At 46.4% G+C, this 14,968-nt stretch overlaps 1 protein-coding gene across 6 annotated transcripts in view; it reads left to right on the top strand.

The window, feature by feature from the left end:
• GIT1 (GIT ArfGAP 1) overlaps window positions 1-14,968 on the top strand; it is a 306,604-nt gene that overhangs the window by 215,058 nt on the left and 76,578 nt on the right. For all 6 annotated transcript variants that reach the window (XM_063955944.1, XM_063955946.1, XM_063955942.1 and 3 more), the window contains 2 exons: window positions 8,777-8,825; window positions 9,174-9,246. In XM_063955944.1, the coding sequence (XP_063812014.1) occupies window positions 8,777-8,825; window positions 9,174-9,246 (122 nt within the window). The remainder of the gene's footprint in view (window positions 1-8,776; window positions 8,826-9,173; window positions 9,247-14,968) is intronic.

Raw genomic sequence — 14,968 nt, 5'->3', positions numbered from 1 at the left:
CAACCCTACAGTGATTATATCACCAGAGCATGCGGGTTATTGTAGCAATAACCTATTTTTTCTGGATACATGCTATATCGGGTTAGATAGTTTTTGCTGTCTGTGTTCTTCGTAATCTAAAAATTATATATAGATTATTTCTATAATGTAAATTAGGCCTGTTTGTTATTTACCTTAAATGTGAAGTTGATGTATGGTTAAAGGTTAATTTTGATCACATTACACAATAATGGATTAACCGGAGTTATTTACACACTGTTGTTCCTTATATGTTTAATCATGAAGTGAGAGGAAAATATCCGTTTGTATGTATTTACAGCAAATTGGAACAAGAGTTATTTGTTTCTATCTCTAAACATTGTATCAGTACACTATTATGTTTAAAAGCTTGTTCTTGTGAATGCCCGCTATTTTTAACAGTTTAATTGTGGTATGGTGATGGGTTAATTTTCACCTGATAGGTGTACGATTCATATTGATGACGTCACCTGAACAGCGCGGCAGCGGGGAGGGGGAGCGGTCCCGGCCCCGATGCCTCCATTCACATGTGGTGTTCACCTATAAAAGGTATGTCTGCTTTGTATCTTTGATTATCCTGACGACAATATTTAATATATTGAAACGTTGATGACCATTCCACCGACCTAGCGTCTTTTATTCTAGCCTGAGTGCCGCACCTCTGCATGCTATATATATATATATATATATATAATCTCCTTGTTTTATTCTACTTTATACATGCCCTGTCAGTTGTGTCAAAAGGTCTTCTGATGAATATGTAGAAGCACTGCTTGACCACATACAATGTTTAATTGTGTTTGATGATCTGCAAACTGTCCAAATGATAAATGTAAACTGTGGCTCTAACATGTTAATTGCTGTAAGGGTCTTTATGTGAATTGTGGCATAATGGGTTGCAGGTCTCTATGTGACAGATTTCTGTACGGCCAATAGCATATGGAGTTGAGTAAAACAAAGAAATCCCCAACAAAAGACAGTTTGCGAGGGATTAAACTCTCTGTATCACAAGCTTGGGTCTCCAGGCAACTATGAATTGTGCTGGCAGTTGTAAAATACATTGGGAACTCTGCTACGTCCCGTGTGTTTAACATGTAACAATTAGTAGAATCCGTTGTTCAGCCAGAGTATACTGACATAAGCATTACCTACTGAGCTGTAAGAACTTATTTGTAAGCTGTACATACTGTTACAAACAAGTACAAGTGTGTCAATGCATAACTAACACTTAGTTACTGGGTTTAATTGAATGCTGACCCACAATTCACAGCCACATGCCTGGGCGCCAACATTAAAGGAACAGTACAGGCAGGATTGAAGACTGCATTCACACTTCTTTCCAACTGAATCATGCTTTCTAGTCGCTGACCAAAATTATTGTGGGAGAAGAACTTCCTCCTATATCGTCATCAACGCATCCTAACAGTCTAAGTTTTATGGATATCCGTGCTTGTGCTCAGGTGGCTTAATTAATATTACACTCAATATAATTTACCAATCTGTGCTTAATTATGGATATCCTTAAAACCTGGAGTATTGAGTTTTAGGACCTATGGTGTAATGTATTTCACAGCTGGTTCGGAATATTAATTAGTATCTGCTGCTCAACTATTATAAGTAGAAAAAAAAATCAAATGATATCCGTATTCCTGATTATTCCATATTATTCTCCTGTAAATGATAAGAAACAGTGTTTAGTGTAGGGTGTATTGAAAATATTCCCTCTACCTATAAAGAAATAAAAATTAGGTTGATAAATACAAATTGGGAGACAAGGTGTCTAGAAGGTGGACTATTTAAAAATTAAAAATATTATTAATGCACAAATCAGTAAACTGGACTTTATCAGATAATAGAGTGAGCTTATCGGTAAAACCTTAAATGGTCATATACAGTACATGTTTCATAGTTGTGTGGAAATCTCAGCTAGGTCAAAACAATGACATGAGAAAGTTTAATGTCCTAGAGCAATAGGTAACGACAATTTGATGTCAGTGAAAGCAGAGGATTAAAAAATATGTCCAAAAATAAAATCACACATCTGAAAAAACCCAGCAGTGAGTCTTTTGAATCCATTCGGTAGAAGGTATCCAGCAAAGTCCCAACACATTTCATCTGAAGAAGACTGGGTCTTATGCAATTGCTTGTGAGAGATGACGGGACGGATAAGATTCTGGCGAGATAACCCATATTTCTAGAGCTGCAAAATTTTAAAAGGCGAAATCAACCTCGTTGGTTATAGATAGATATGCACAGTTTTATGACTGTACCCAGGGCCGAAATAAGGGCATATGTCTGGCAATCCACCCTGCACTGTAATGACTCCAGGAATGTATCTAATAGAATAATAACTGCTGGTTTGCTAGTTACAAATAAGGTCCCGTTACTATCGATTTACATTGGCTCTAAAAGTTTTGCCAATAGTGGTGACGCTCCTGGGACTCATGAAGGTGTTCCTCGTGTATTAAGAACAAAAATAGATTAATATCTCTTAATAACTACATAAAATATGCTTATGTTTAGTAAGCTTTTTCTCTAGAAAATTAGATAAAGTTTGGGCTAAATTTCAAATGATTTTCTTTATTTTCAGTAACCTTTGGCTGAATTTAATTTTTTCCCTCTTACGTCCTAGAGGATGCTGGGGACTCCGTAAGGACCATGGGGTATAGACGGGCTCCGCAGGAGATAGGGCACCTAAAAAGAACTTTGACTATGGGTGTGCACTGGCTCCTCCCTCTATGCCCCTCCTCCAGACCTCAGTTAGATCTTGTGCCCAGAGGAGAATGGGTGCACTGCAAAGAGCTCTCCAGAGTTTTCTGTTGAAGAAGAATTTTGTTAGGTTTTTTATTTTCAGGGAGTCCTGCTGGCAACAGGCTCCCTGCATCGTGGGACCGAGGAGAGAGAAGCAGAGCTGGCTTGTCAAGTTGGGCACTGCTTCTAAGGCTACTGGACACCATTAGCTCCAGAGGGAGTCGGAACACAGGTCTCACCTGGGGTTCGTCCCGAAGCCGCGCCGCCGTCCTGCTCACAGATGCCGAAGATAGAAGCCGGATAGAGAAGGCAGAAGACATCTTAGGCGGCAGAAGACATCAGATCTTCATGAGGTAAGCTGCACGCCATTGCTCCCAGTCACACACACACAGAGCAGCACTGAAGGGTGCAGGGCGCAGGAAGGGGCGCCCTGGGCAGCAATAAACCTCACATTTGGGCAAATACAGTTTGATTAGGCTGCGGAGGCAGTAAATCTATGATCCCCCGCCATTTTTATTGAAAAATCACAGGGACCGAAGCCCGCCGTCGGGTGGGCGGGGCTTGATCCTCAGCACTAACCAGCGCCATTTTCTCCACAGAAGCTGCATGAGGTTAACGCTGGCTCCCTGGTCTCTCCCCTGCTGAACTTCACAGGCTGGAAAAAAGAGGAGGGGGGCACATTAGCGACGCAGTGAGTGGGAATTGGCATATTATATATAGGAAAGCGCTATCTGGACATATTTTTCCAGTGTTTTTAAGCGCTGGTGTGTGCTGGCATACTCTCTCTCTGTCTCTCCTTAGAGCCTGGTTGGGGTTTTGTCCCCTTATAGGTTAATCCCTGTGTGTGTGGGGTGTCGGTACGTGTGTGTCGACATGTCTGAGGCGGAAGGCTTCTCCAAGGAGGAGGTGGAGCAAATGAGTGGTGTGTCCCCGTCGGTTGTGCCGACTCCAGATTGGATGGACATGTGGCATATGTTGAATGCAAGTGTGGCATCTTTACATAAAAGGCTTGATAAGGCTGAATTAGGGGGGACATCAGGGGGTCAATCCTCGGATTGGACCGACTCACAGGGCCCGTCGGGGTCTCAAAAGCGTCCCTTAACACAAGACACTACTACCTACACGGATTCTGATTCCAGTGTCGACTATGACGAAGTAAAATTGCACCCTAGGGTGACTAAAACCATTCAGTGTATGATTGTGGCAATAAGGGATGTGTTGCATATTGTGGATGAACCCTCGGTCCCCGACACAAGAGTACACATGTTTAAGGAAAAGAAACAGATTATTAACTTTCCCACATCTCATGAATTAAATGAATTCTTTGGAAAAGCTTGGGAGACTCCGGATAAGAGACCGCAGATCCCCAAAAGAATTTATATGGCATACCCCTTCCCTAAGCAGGACAGGGAGATTTGGGAATCACCCCCCACTGTGGACAAGGCCCTGACGCGCTTGTCCAAGAAGGTGGCGCTACCGTCTCCTGACACAGCAGCCCTTAAGGACCCTGCAGATCGCAGGCAAGAAATTACCTAAAAAGTGTATTTATTCTAATACGGGTGCTGTGCTAAGACCTACAATTGCGTCGGCATGGGTGTGTAGCGCAATTGCAGCTTGGACAGATGAGCTGACAGATCAATTTGATAATATGGATAAGGATACTATATTCCTAACTCTAGCCCATATTAAAGACGCAGTCTTATTTATGAGGGATGCTCAAAGGGACATTGGATTGCTAGCTTCTAGGGCCAATGCCATGTCTGTCTCAGCGAGAAGATCCTTATGGACTCGCCAATGGACGGGTGATGCGGATTCCAAAAAACATATGGAAGTACTACCCTATAAGGGTGATGTATTGTTTGGGGATGGGCTGACGGACCTGGTTTCCACAGCTACAGCAGGTAAATCAAAATTTTTACCATATATTCCCCAACAGCAAAAGAAAGTAACACCCTATCAGATGCAGTCCTTTCGGTCGCACAAGTCCAAAAGAGGTCGGGGATCCTCTTTCCTCGCCAGAGGTAAGGGCAGAGGCAAGAGAGCACCTGCTTCGGCAGGTGCCCAGGAACAAAAGTCCTCCCCGGCTGCTCCAAAACCCACAGCATGACGCTGGGGCTCCCCTGAGGGAGTCCGCACCGGTGGGGGCACGTCTTCGACTTTCCAGTCAGGCCTGGGTCAGTTCGGACCTGAATCCCTGGGTGTTGGAAATAGTTTCCCAGGGTTACAAATTGGAATTCGAGGAGGTGCCCCCGCGTCGATTTTTCAAATCGGCCCTACCAGCTTCCACATCGGAAAGGGATATAGTGTTAGCTGCAATTCAAACGCTGTGTATACAGTAAGTGATAATCAAGGTTCCCCGGCACCAGCAGGGAAGAGGTTACTACTCAACCCTATTTGTGGTCCCGAAACCGGACGGTTCGGTCAGACCTATTTTAAATCTGAAATCCCGAAACCTGTACATAAAAAGATTCAAATTCAAAATGGAATCTCTCAGAGCGATAATAGCCAACATGGAGGAGGGGGAGTTTATGGTGTCTCTGGACATAAAGGATGCGTACCTTCATGTCCCCATATATGCCCCCCATCAGGAATACCTGAGATTCGCTGTACAGGATTGTCATTACCAATTTCAGACGTTGCCGTTTGGACTCTCCACGGCCCGAGGATTTTCACCAAGATAAGGGCGGAAATGATGGTGGTCCTGCGCAAGCATGGAGTCACAATTATCCCATACTTGGACGATCTCCTGATAAAAGCGAGATCAAGGGAGAAATTGCTGAGCAGTGTGGCGCTCTCTCTGAGAGTGCTCCAGCAACACGGTTGGATTCTAAATCTACCGAAGTCACAGTTGATTTCCGACAACTCGACTACCGTTCCTAGGTATGATACTGGATACGGAACAAATGAAGGTCTTCCTCCTAATAGAGAAAGCCCAAGACATCCAGAACATGGTCAGAGACCTGCTAAAACCGAAAAGGGTGTCAGTTCACCAATGCACTCGAGTTCTGGGGAAAATGGTGGCGGCCTACGAGGCCATTCCCTTCGGAAGGTTCCATGGTAGGACTTTTCAATGGGACCTTCTGGACAAGTGGTCCGGGTCCCACCTGCACTTACATCGGAAAATAACTCTGTCCCCAGGGACCAGAGTGTCCCTTCTGTGGTGGTTGCAAAGTGCTCACCTCCTGGAGGGTCGCAGGTTCGGAAATTCAGGATTGGATCCTGGTTACCATGGACGCGAGCCTCCGAGGTTGGGGAACGGTCACACAGGGAAAAAAATTTCAGGGTCTTTGGTCAGACCAGGAGTCTTGTCTACACATCAATGTGTTGGAACTCAGGGCCATTTACAACAGCCTTCGACAAGCGGAGAGTTTTCCTACCGGTTCTGATTCAATCAGACAATGTCACAGCAGTGGCTTATGTGAACCGCCAAGGCGGGACAAGAAGCAGAGTCGCGATGGCGGAAGCCACAAGGATCCTTCGCTGGGCGGAAAATCATGTAAGCGCTCAGTCGGCTGTCTTCATTCCGGGAGTGGACAACTGGGAAGCAGACTTCCTCAGCAGACACGATCTCCATCCAGGAGAGTGGGGACTTCATCAAGAAGTCTTTGCAGACGTAACATGTCTTTGGGGAACTCCTCAAATAGACATGATGGCGTCACGCCTCAACAAAAAACTTCGGAGGTATTGCGCCAGGTCTCGGGACCCTCAGGCAGTAGCAGTAGACGCTCTGGTGGGTGTTCAAATCGGTCTACGTGTTTCCTCCTCTTCCTCTCATCACAAAAGTGTTGAGGATCATAAGACGAAGAAGAGTACAGACGATACTCGTTGTCCCAGACTGGCCTCGAAGGGCCTGGAACTCGGATCTACAAGAGATGCTCACAGGAGATCCCTGGCCTCTTCCTCTGAGGGAAGACCTGTTGCAGCAGAGGCCCTGTGTATTTCAACTTACCGCGGTTACGTTTGACGGCATGGCGGTTGAACGCCGAATCCTAGCGAAAAAGGGGATTCCGGAAGAGGTCATCCCTACTTTAATAAAGGCTAGTAAGGAGGTGACGGTAAAACATTATCACCGTATCTGGCGAAAGTATGTGTCTTGGTGTGAGACCAAGAATGCACCTACGGAAGATTTTCATCTGGGTCGTCTTCTCCACTTCCTACAGACAGGAGTGGATAAGGGCCTGAAATTAGGCTCTGTTAAGGTACAGATTTCGGCCCTCTCGATTTTCTTTCAGAAAGAATTGGCTTCTCTTCCAGAAGTTTGTAAAGGGAGTGCTGCACATCCAGCCCCCTTTTGTGCCTCCAGTGGCACCATGGGACCTGAACGTGGTGTTGCAGTTCCTAAAATCACACTGGTTTGAACCGCTTAACAAGGTTGAGTTGAAATTTCTTACCTGGAAGGTGGTCATGTTGTTGGCCTTAGCATCAGCAAGGCGAGTGTCAGAATTGGCGGCTTTGTCACACAAGAGCCCCTACTTGATTTTTCATGTGGATCGAGCTTAATTGAGGACACGTCCGCAATTTTTGCCTAAGGTGGTTTCTTCATTCCATGTGAATCAACCTATTGTGGTGCCTGTGGCTACAAGTGACCTGGAGGATTCCAGATCCCTGGACGTAGTCAGGGCCTTAAAGATTTATGTAGCCAGGACGGCTAGAATTAGGAAAACAGAGGCTCTGTTTGTCCTGTATGCGGCCAATAAGACTGGCGCTCCTGCTTCGAAGCAGACTATTGCTCGCTGGATCTGTAATACGATTCAGCAGGCTCACTCTACGGCTGGACTGCCGGTACCAAATTCGGTTAAGGCCCATTCCACTAGGAAGGTGGGCTCTTCTTGGGCGGCTGCCCGAGGCGTCTCGGCATTACAACTTTGCCGAGCGGTGACTTGGTCGGGGTCAAACACTTTTGCTAAATTCTACAAGTTTGATAGCCTGGCTGATGAGGACCTAGCGTTTGCTCAGTCGGTGCTGCAGAGTCATACGCACTCTCCCGCCCGATTGGATGCTTTGGTATAAACCCCATGGTCCTTACAGAGTCCCCAGCATCCTCTAGGACGTAAGAGAAAATAAGATTTTAAACCTACCGGTAAATCTATTTCTCCTAGTCCGCAGAGGATGCTGGGCGCCCGTCCCAGTGCGGAAACTCTGCAAGACTTGTATATAGTTGTTGCTTACATAAGGGTTATGTTACAGTTGACATCGGTCTTGGACCGTTACTGTAGTTTGTTCATACTGTTAACTGGTTATGTATGTTCCAGGTTACATGGTATGATTGGTGTGGGCTGGCATGAATCTTGCCCTTGGATTGCTAAATCCTGCCTTGTATTGTCCATCTCCTCTGGGCACAGTTCTCTAACTGAAGTCTGGAGGAGGGGCATAGAGGGAGGAGCCAGTGCACACCCATAGTCAAAGTTCTTTTTAGGTGCCCTATCTCCTGCGGAGCCCGTCTATACCCCATGGTCCTTACGGAGTCCCCAGCATATTCTACGGACTAGGAGAAATAGATTTACCGGTAGGTTTAAAATCTTTTTTTTTTCCCTCCTTCCTTATTTTCGCCCATGTATTCCTTTTTGATGGGGTTGACAAAAACAAACTCACAAGCTGATGCATTTCAAAACTGAAAATGGTACTATTCATTGAGGTGCAAAATACCCATTATCGTTACTTTAATTTTCCAGTTAGATTTGTTGAATTAAGTGTGTAAACCCAGCACTTCAGGTCAGTCATCAACATTAACTACCCCCTGTTTCCTATCATTGATGCTGCGAATGTGAATTTTACAACTTCTTCCTGCCCTTCTGGTCCAGACCTTGTATTTTTATTGTTCCACTTCCTACTGATTTATTATACAATATATTGATGTGCTGTTCTTTAATTATAAATATATATGCGTTTTTGGGACGCACCAGTGCCTTAAAAAATGTTTGCCCTGTCTTCTCCTCATTACAGTATCGAGTGGCTTTGGCTAATGTGGTGTCATTGCTGTATGTTAATATATATTTTTGTGTTACAGTTTGGACCTGTCTGAGCTCGCAAAAGCTGCCAAAAAGAAGCTTCAGGCTGTAAGTTCTCTGAGCCAGTATAAGGCGTGTTCTCTGTGTTCATCAAATTGCACGCTGTTAAACTTACATTATTTGCTGGACGTGATCATTCCTACATCCATGTTCCTTACCCTTGTCTATTAAGTTTTCTTGCTGCCTTATTTTGAGTGGCATTTTTGTTGTCTAGTCACTTACTGCGGCAATCCACTGTAATTATAGAGCTGTCACTTTGTCTACATGCTGGCCAGTTCTGCTTTGTGATTATCTCTTTACCTAGCATTTCTCCATCCTGTTTTCTGTCTTCTGATAGACACTTACCCACTCCCCATTGCTTCCTCCTGATTAACCAGGCACTCTGTTTATTCACAGCTCAGTAACAGGCTCTTTGAGGAGCTGGCCATGGATGTCTACGATGAAGTAGATCGAAGAGAAAATGACGCAGGTAGAGAATTGGGGGAAACACAGCCCCACGTTTAAGTGAATGTTCACCCTGCATAAAAACTGAACAGTCTGTTTGACCTAATCCTCACTGTAGCAATTAGCAGAACACAAAAATAAATCTTTGATTTTTTAATTGAATGCATTATCATTAACAAAGTTGCTTACAGGATCCATCCAGTGCTTGTTCCAATTCTCTTGTTGCTCGCCCACCATAAGTGTAATTCACAAAAACGCAGCACCATGGTGCAATAGTCTAAACACTTCTCCCTTACAAAATAGCGTTTAACTGTGACACCTTCTATATGGAAACAGATTGTGCCTGTATTAGCTTTTTAAGTTACGTGAAATATATTTTCTGCAGACCTAATTTCATCACATCATTGTTTAATCCAGTGAGAGCTATCTAGTATTTTTGGGCTGTTATTGGACAGAGCCTTTCTTTGTTACAGTAGAGCATCAATAAAAATAAGATTTTACTTACCGGTAAATCTATTTCTCGTAGTCCGTAGTGGATGCTGGGGACTCCGTAAGGACCATGGGGAATAGACGGGCTCCGCAGGAGACATGGGCACTCCAAGAAAGAATCCAGATTCTGGTGTGCCCTGGCTCCTCCCTCCACGTCCCCCCTCCAGACCCCAGCCAGAGAAACTGTGCCCGGAAGAGCTGACAGTACAAGGAAAGGATTTTGGGAATCCAGGGTAAGACTCATACCAGCCACACCAATCACACCGTATAACTTGTGATAACTTTACCCAGTTAACAGTATGAACAATCACAGAGCATCAGATAAACTCTGATGCAACTATAACATAACCCTTATTTAAGCAATAACTATATACAAGCATTGCAGAAGAAGTCCGCACTTGGGACGGGCGCCCAGCATCCACTACGGACTACGAGAAATAGATTTACCGGTAAGTAAAATCTTATTTTCTCTAACGTCCTAGTGGATGCTGGGGACTCCGTAAGGACCATGGGGATTATACCAAAGCTCCCAAACGGGCGGGAGAGTGCGGATGACTCTGCAGCACCGAATGAGCAAACACAAGGTCCTCCTCAGCCAGGGTATCAAACTTGTAGAACTTTGCAAAGGTGTTTGAACCTGACCGAGTAGCCGCTCGGCAAAGCTGTAATGCCGAGACCCCTCGGGCAGCCGCCCAAGAAGAGCCCACCTTCCTTGTGGAATAGGCCTTAACTGATTTAGGCAGCGGCAACCCAGCCGCAGAATGAGCCTGCTGAATCGTGTTACAGATCCAGCGAGCAATAGTTTGCTTTGAAGCAGGCGCCCCAAGCTTGTTGGAAGCATACAGGATAAACAAAGATTCTGTTTTCCTGACTCCAGCCGTTCTGGCTACATAAACCTTCAAAGCCCCGACTACATCCAGTGTCTCGGAATCCTCCAAGTCAGTAGTAGCCACAGGCACCACAATAGGTTGGTTTATATGAAAGGATGAAACCACTTTCGGCAGAAATTGTGGGCGCAATTCTGCTCTATCCGCATGGAAAACCAGATAAGGGCTTTTATGTGACAAAGCCGCCAATTCTGATACACGCCTAGCCGAAGCCAAGGCTAATAGCATGACCACCTTCCACGTGAGATATTTTACTTCCACCGTTTTGAGTGGTTCAAACCAGTGTGATTTCAGGAAACTCAACACCATGTTAAGATCCCAAGGTGCCACTGGAGGCACAAAAGGGGGGTGAATATGCAGCACTCCCTTTACAAACGTCTGAACTTCAGGCAGAGAAGCCAGTTCTTTTTGAAAGAAAATGGATAAGGCCGAAATCTGAACCTTAATGGAACCCAATTTAAGGCCCAAAGTCACTCCCGACTGTAGGAAGTGAAGGAAAAGGCCCAGCTGGAATTCCTCCATAGGGGCATTCCTGGCCTCACACCAAGCCACATATTTTCTCTATCGTCCTAAGTGGATGCTGGGGTTCCTGAAAGGACCATGGGGAATAGCGGCTCCGCAGGAGACAGGGCACAAAAGTAAAGCTTTTACAGGTCAGGTGGTGTGTATTGGCTCCTCCCCCTATGACCCTCCTCCAGACTCCAGTTAGATTTTTGTGCCCGGCCGAGAAGGGTGCAATTCTAGGTGGCTCTCATAAAGAGCTGCTTAGAGAGTTTAGCTTAGGTTTTTTATTTTACAGTGATTCCTGCTGGCAACAGGATCACTGCAACGAGGGACAGAGGGGAGAAGAAGTGAACTCACCTGCGTGCAGGATGGATTGGCTTCTTGGCTACTGGACATGAAGCTCCAGAGGGACGATCACAGGTACAGCCTGGATGGTCACCGGAGCCACGCCGCCGGCCCCCTCACAGATGCTGAAGCAAGAAGAGGTCCAGAATCGGCGGCTGAAGACTCCTGCAGTCTTCTTAAGGTAGCGCACAGCACTGCAGCTGTGCGCCATTTTCCTCTCAGCACACTTCACACGGCAGTCACTGAGGGTGCAGGGCGCTGGGGGGGGGCGCCCTGGGAGGCAAATGTAAACCTTTAAAAAGGCTAAAAATACCTCACATATAGCCCCAGAGGCTATATGGAGATATTTACCCCTGCCTAAATGTACTAAATAGCGGGAGACGAGCCCGCCGGAAAAGGGGCGGGGCCTATCTCCTCAGCACACGGCGCCATTTTCTGTCACAGCTCCGCTGGTCAGGAAGGCTCCCAGGTCTCTCCCCTGCACTGCACTACAGAAACAGGGTATAACAGAGAGGGGGGGCAAAATAAATGGCAATATATTAATATAAAAGCAGCTATAAGGGAGCACTTAATCATAAGGCTATCCCTGTCATATATAGCGCTTTTTGGTGTGTGCTGGCAGACTCTCCCTCTGTCTCCCCAAAGGGCTAGTGGGTCCTGTCTTCGTATAGAGCATTCCCTGTGTGTCTGCTGTGTGTCGGTACGTGTGTGTCGACATGTATGAGGACGTTATTGGTGTGGAGGCGGAGCAATTGCCAAATATGAGGATGTCACCTTCTAGGGGGTCGACACCAGAATGGATGCCTTTATTTGTGGAATTACGGGATAGCGTCAACTCGCTTAAGCAGTCGTTTGCCGACATGAGGCGGCCGGACACTCACTTAGTGCCTGTCCAGGCGCCTCAAACACCGTCAGGGGCTGTAAAACGCCCCTTGCCTCAGTCGGTCGACACAGACCCAGACACAGGCACTGATTCCGGTAGTGAAGGTGACGAATCAACCGTATTTTCCAAAAGGGCCACACGTTATATGATTTTGGCAATAAAGGAGATGTTACATTTAGCTGATACTACAGGTACCACTAAACAGGGTATTATGTGGGGTGTGAAAAAACTACCAGTAGTTTTTACCGAATCAGAAGAATTAAATGACGTGTGTGATGAAGCGTGGGGTGCCCCGATAAAAAACTGCTAATTTCAAAGAAGTTATTGGCTTTATACCCTTTCCCGCCAGAGGTTAGGGAGCGCTGGGAAACACCTCCTAGGGTGGACAAAGCGCTAACACGCTTATCAAAACAAGTGGCGTTACCCTCTCCTGAGACGGCCGCACTTAAAGATCCATCAGATAGGAGGATGGAAAATATCCCAAAAGGTATATACACACATGCAGGTGTTATACTACGACCAGCTATTGCGACTGCCTGGATGTGCAGTGCTGGGGTAGTTTGGTCAGAGTCCCTGATCGAAAATATTGATACCCTGGACAGGGACAATATTTTACTGTCGTTAGAACAAATAAAGGATGCATTTCTTTATATGCGTGATGCACAGAGAGATATCTGCACACTGGCATCACGGGTAAGTGCTATGTCCATTTCGGCCAGAAGAGCTTTATGGACACGACAGTGGACAGGCGATGCGTAGAGGAGTTATTTGGGGTCGGTCTATCGGATTTGGTGGCCACGGCTACGGCCGGGAAATCCACCTTTCTACCTCAAGTCACTCCCCAACAGAAAAAGGCACCGACCTTTCAATCGCAGCCTTTTCGTTCCTTTAAAAATAAGAGAGCAAAGGGCTATTCATATCTGCCACGAGGCAGAGGACGAGGGAAGAGACAGCAACAGGCAGCTCCTTCCCAGGAACAGAAGCCCTCCCCGGCTTCTACAAAAGCCTCAGCATGACGCTGGGGCTTCGCAAGCGGACTCGGGGGCGGTAGGCGGTCGTCTCAAGAATTACAGCGCGCAGTGGGCTCACTCGCAGGTAAATCCCTGGATCCTGCAGATAATATCTCAGGGGTACAGGTTGAAATTAGAGACAGAGCCACCTCGCCGTTTCCTGAAGTCTGCTTTACCAACGTCCCCCTCAGAAAGGGAGACGGTTTTGGAAGCCATTCACAAGCTGTATTCTCAGCAGGTGATAGTCAAGGTACCTCTTCTACAACAAGGGAAGGGGTATTATTCCACTCTTTTTGTGGTACCGAAGCCGGATGGCTCGGTAAGGCCTATTCTAAATCTGAAGTCCTTGAACCTGTACATAAAGAAGTTCAAGTTCAAGATGGAGTCACTCAGAGCAGTGATAGCGAACCTGGAAGAAGGGGACTTTATGGTATCCTTGGACATCAAGGATGCGTATCTCCACGTTCCAATTACCCCTCACACAGGGGTACCTCAGGTTCGTTGTACAAAACTGTCACTATCAGTTTCAGACGCTGCCGTTTGGTTTGTCCACGGCACCTCGGGTCTTTACAAAGGTAATGGCCGAGATAATATTTCTTCTTCGAAGAAAAGGCGTATTAATTATCCCATACTTGGACGATCTCCTAATAAGGGCAAGGTCCAGAGAACAGCTAGAGATGGGTTTAGCACTATCTCAAGAGGTGCTAAAGCAGCACGGATGGATTCTGAATATTCCAAAATCCCAATTAATGCCGACAACTCGTCTGCTGTTCCTGGGGATGATTCTGGACACAGTTCAGAAAAGGTTTTTCTTCCCGAAGAAAAAGCCAAGGAGTTATCTGACCTGGTCAGGAACCTCCTAAAACCAGGAAAGGTGTCTGTACATCAATGCACAAGAGTCCTGGGAAAAAATGGTAGCTTCTTACGAAGCAATCCCTTTCGGCAGATTCCATGCAAAGGGATCTGTTGGACAAATGGTCAGGGTCGCATCTTCAGATGCACCGGCGGATAACCCTGTCGCCGAGGACAAGGGTATCCCTTCTGTGGTGGTTGCAGGAGGCTCATCTATTGGAGGGCCGCAGATTCGGCATGCAGGATTGGATCCTGGTGACCACGGGTGCCAGCCAGAGAGGCTGGGGAGCAGTCACACAGGGAAGAAATTTCCAGGGAGTGTGGTCGAGCCTGAAAAAGTCTCTTCACATAAGCATTCTGGAACTAAGAGCAATCTACAATGCTCTAAGCCAGGCGGAACCTCTGCTTCAAGGAAGACCGGTGTTGATCCAGTCGGACAACATCACGGCAGTCGCCCATGTAAACAGACAGGGCGGCACAAGAAGCAGGAGGGCAATGGCAGAAGCTGCCAGGATCCTTCGCTGGGCGGAGAATCACGTGATAGCACTGTCAGCAGTATTCATCCCGGGCGTGGACAACTGGGAAGCAGACTTCCTCAGCAGACACGACCTTCACCCGGGAGAGTGGAGACTTCATCCAGAAGTTTTCCACATGCTATTAAACCGTTGGGTAAAACCAATGGTGGACATGATGGCGTCTCGCCTCAACAAAACACTGGACAGGTATTGCGCCAGGTCAAGAGATCCGCAGGCAATAGCTGTGGACGCGCTGGTAACA

Source organism: Pseudophryne corroboree, chromosome 2, assembly GCF_028390025.1.
Source record: "Pseudophryne corroboree isolate aPseCor3 chromosome 2, aPseCor3.hap2, whole genome shotgun sequence".
Classification (NCBI taxonomy): Eukaryota; Metazoa; Chordata; class Amphibia; order Anura; family Myobatrachidae; genus Pseudophryne; species Pseudophryne corroboree.
Note: the sequence above shows the minus strand (reverse complement) of the source record. Positions and strands in the feature narration are given on the sequence as shown.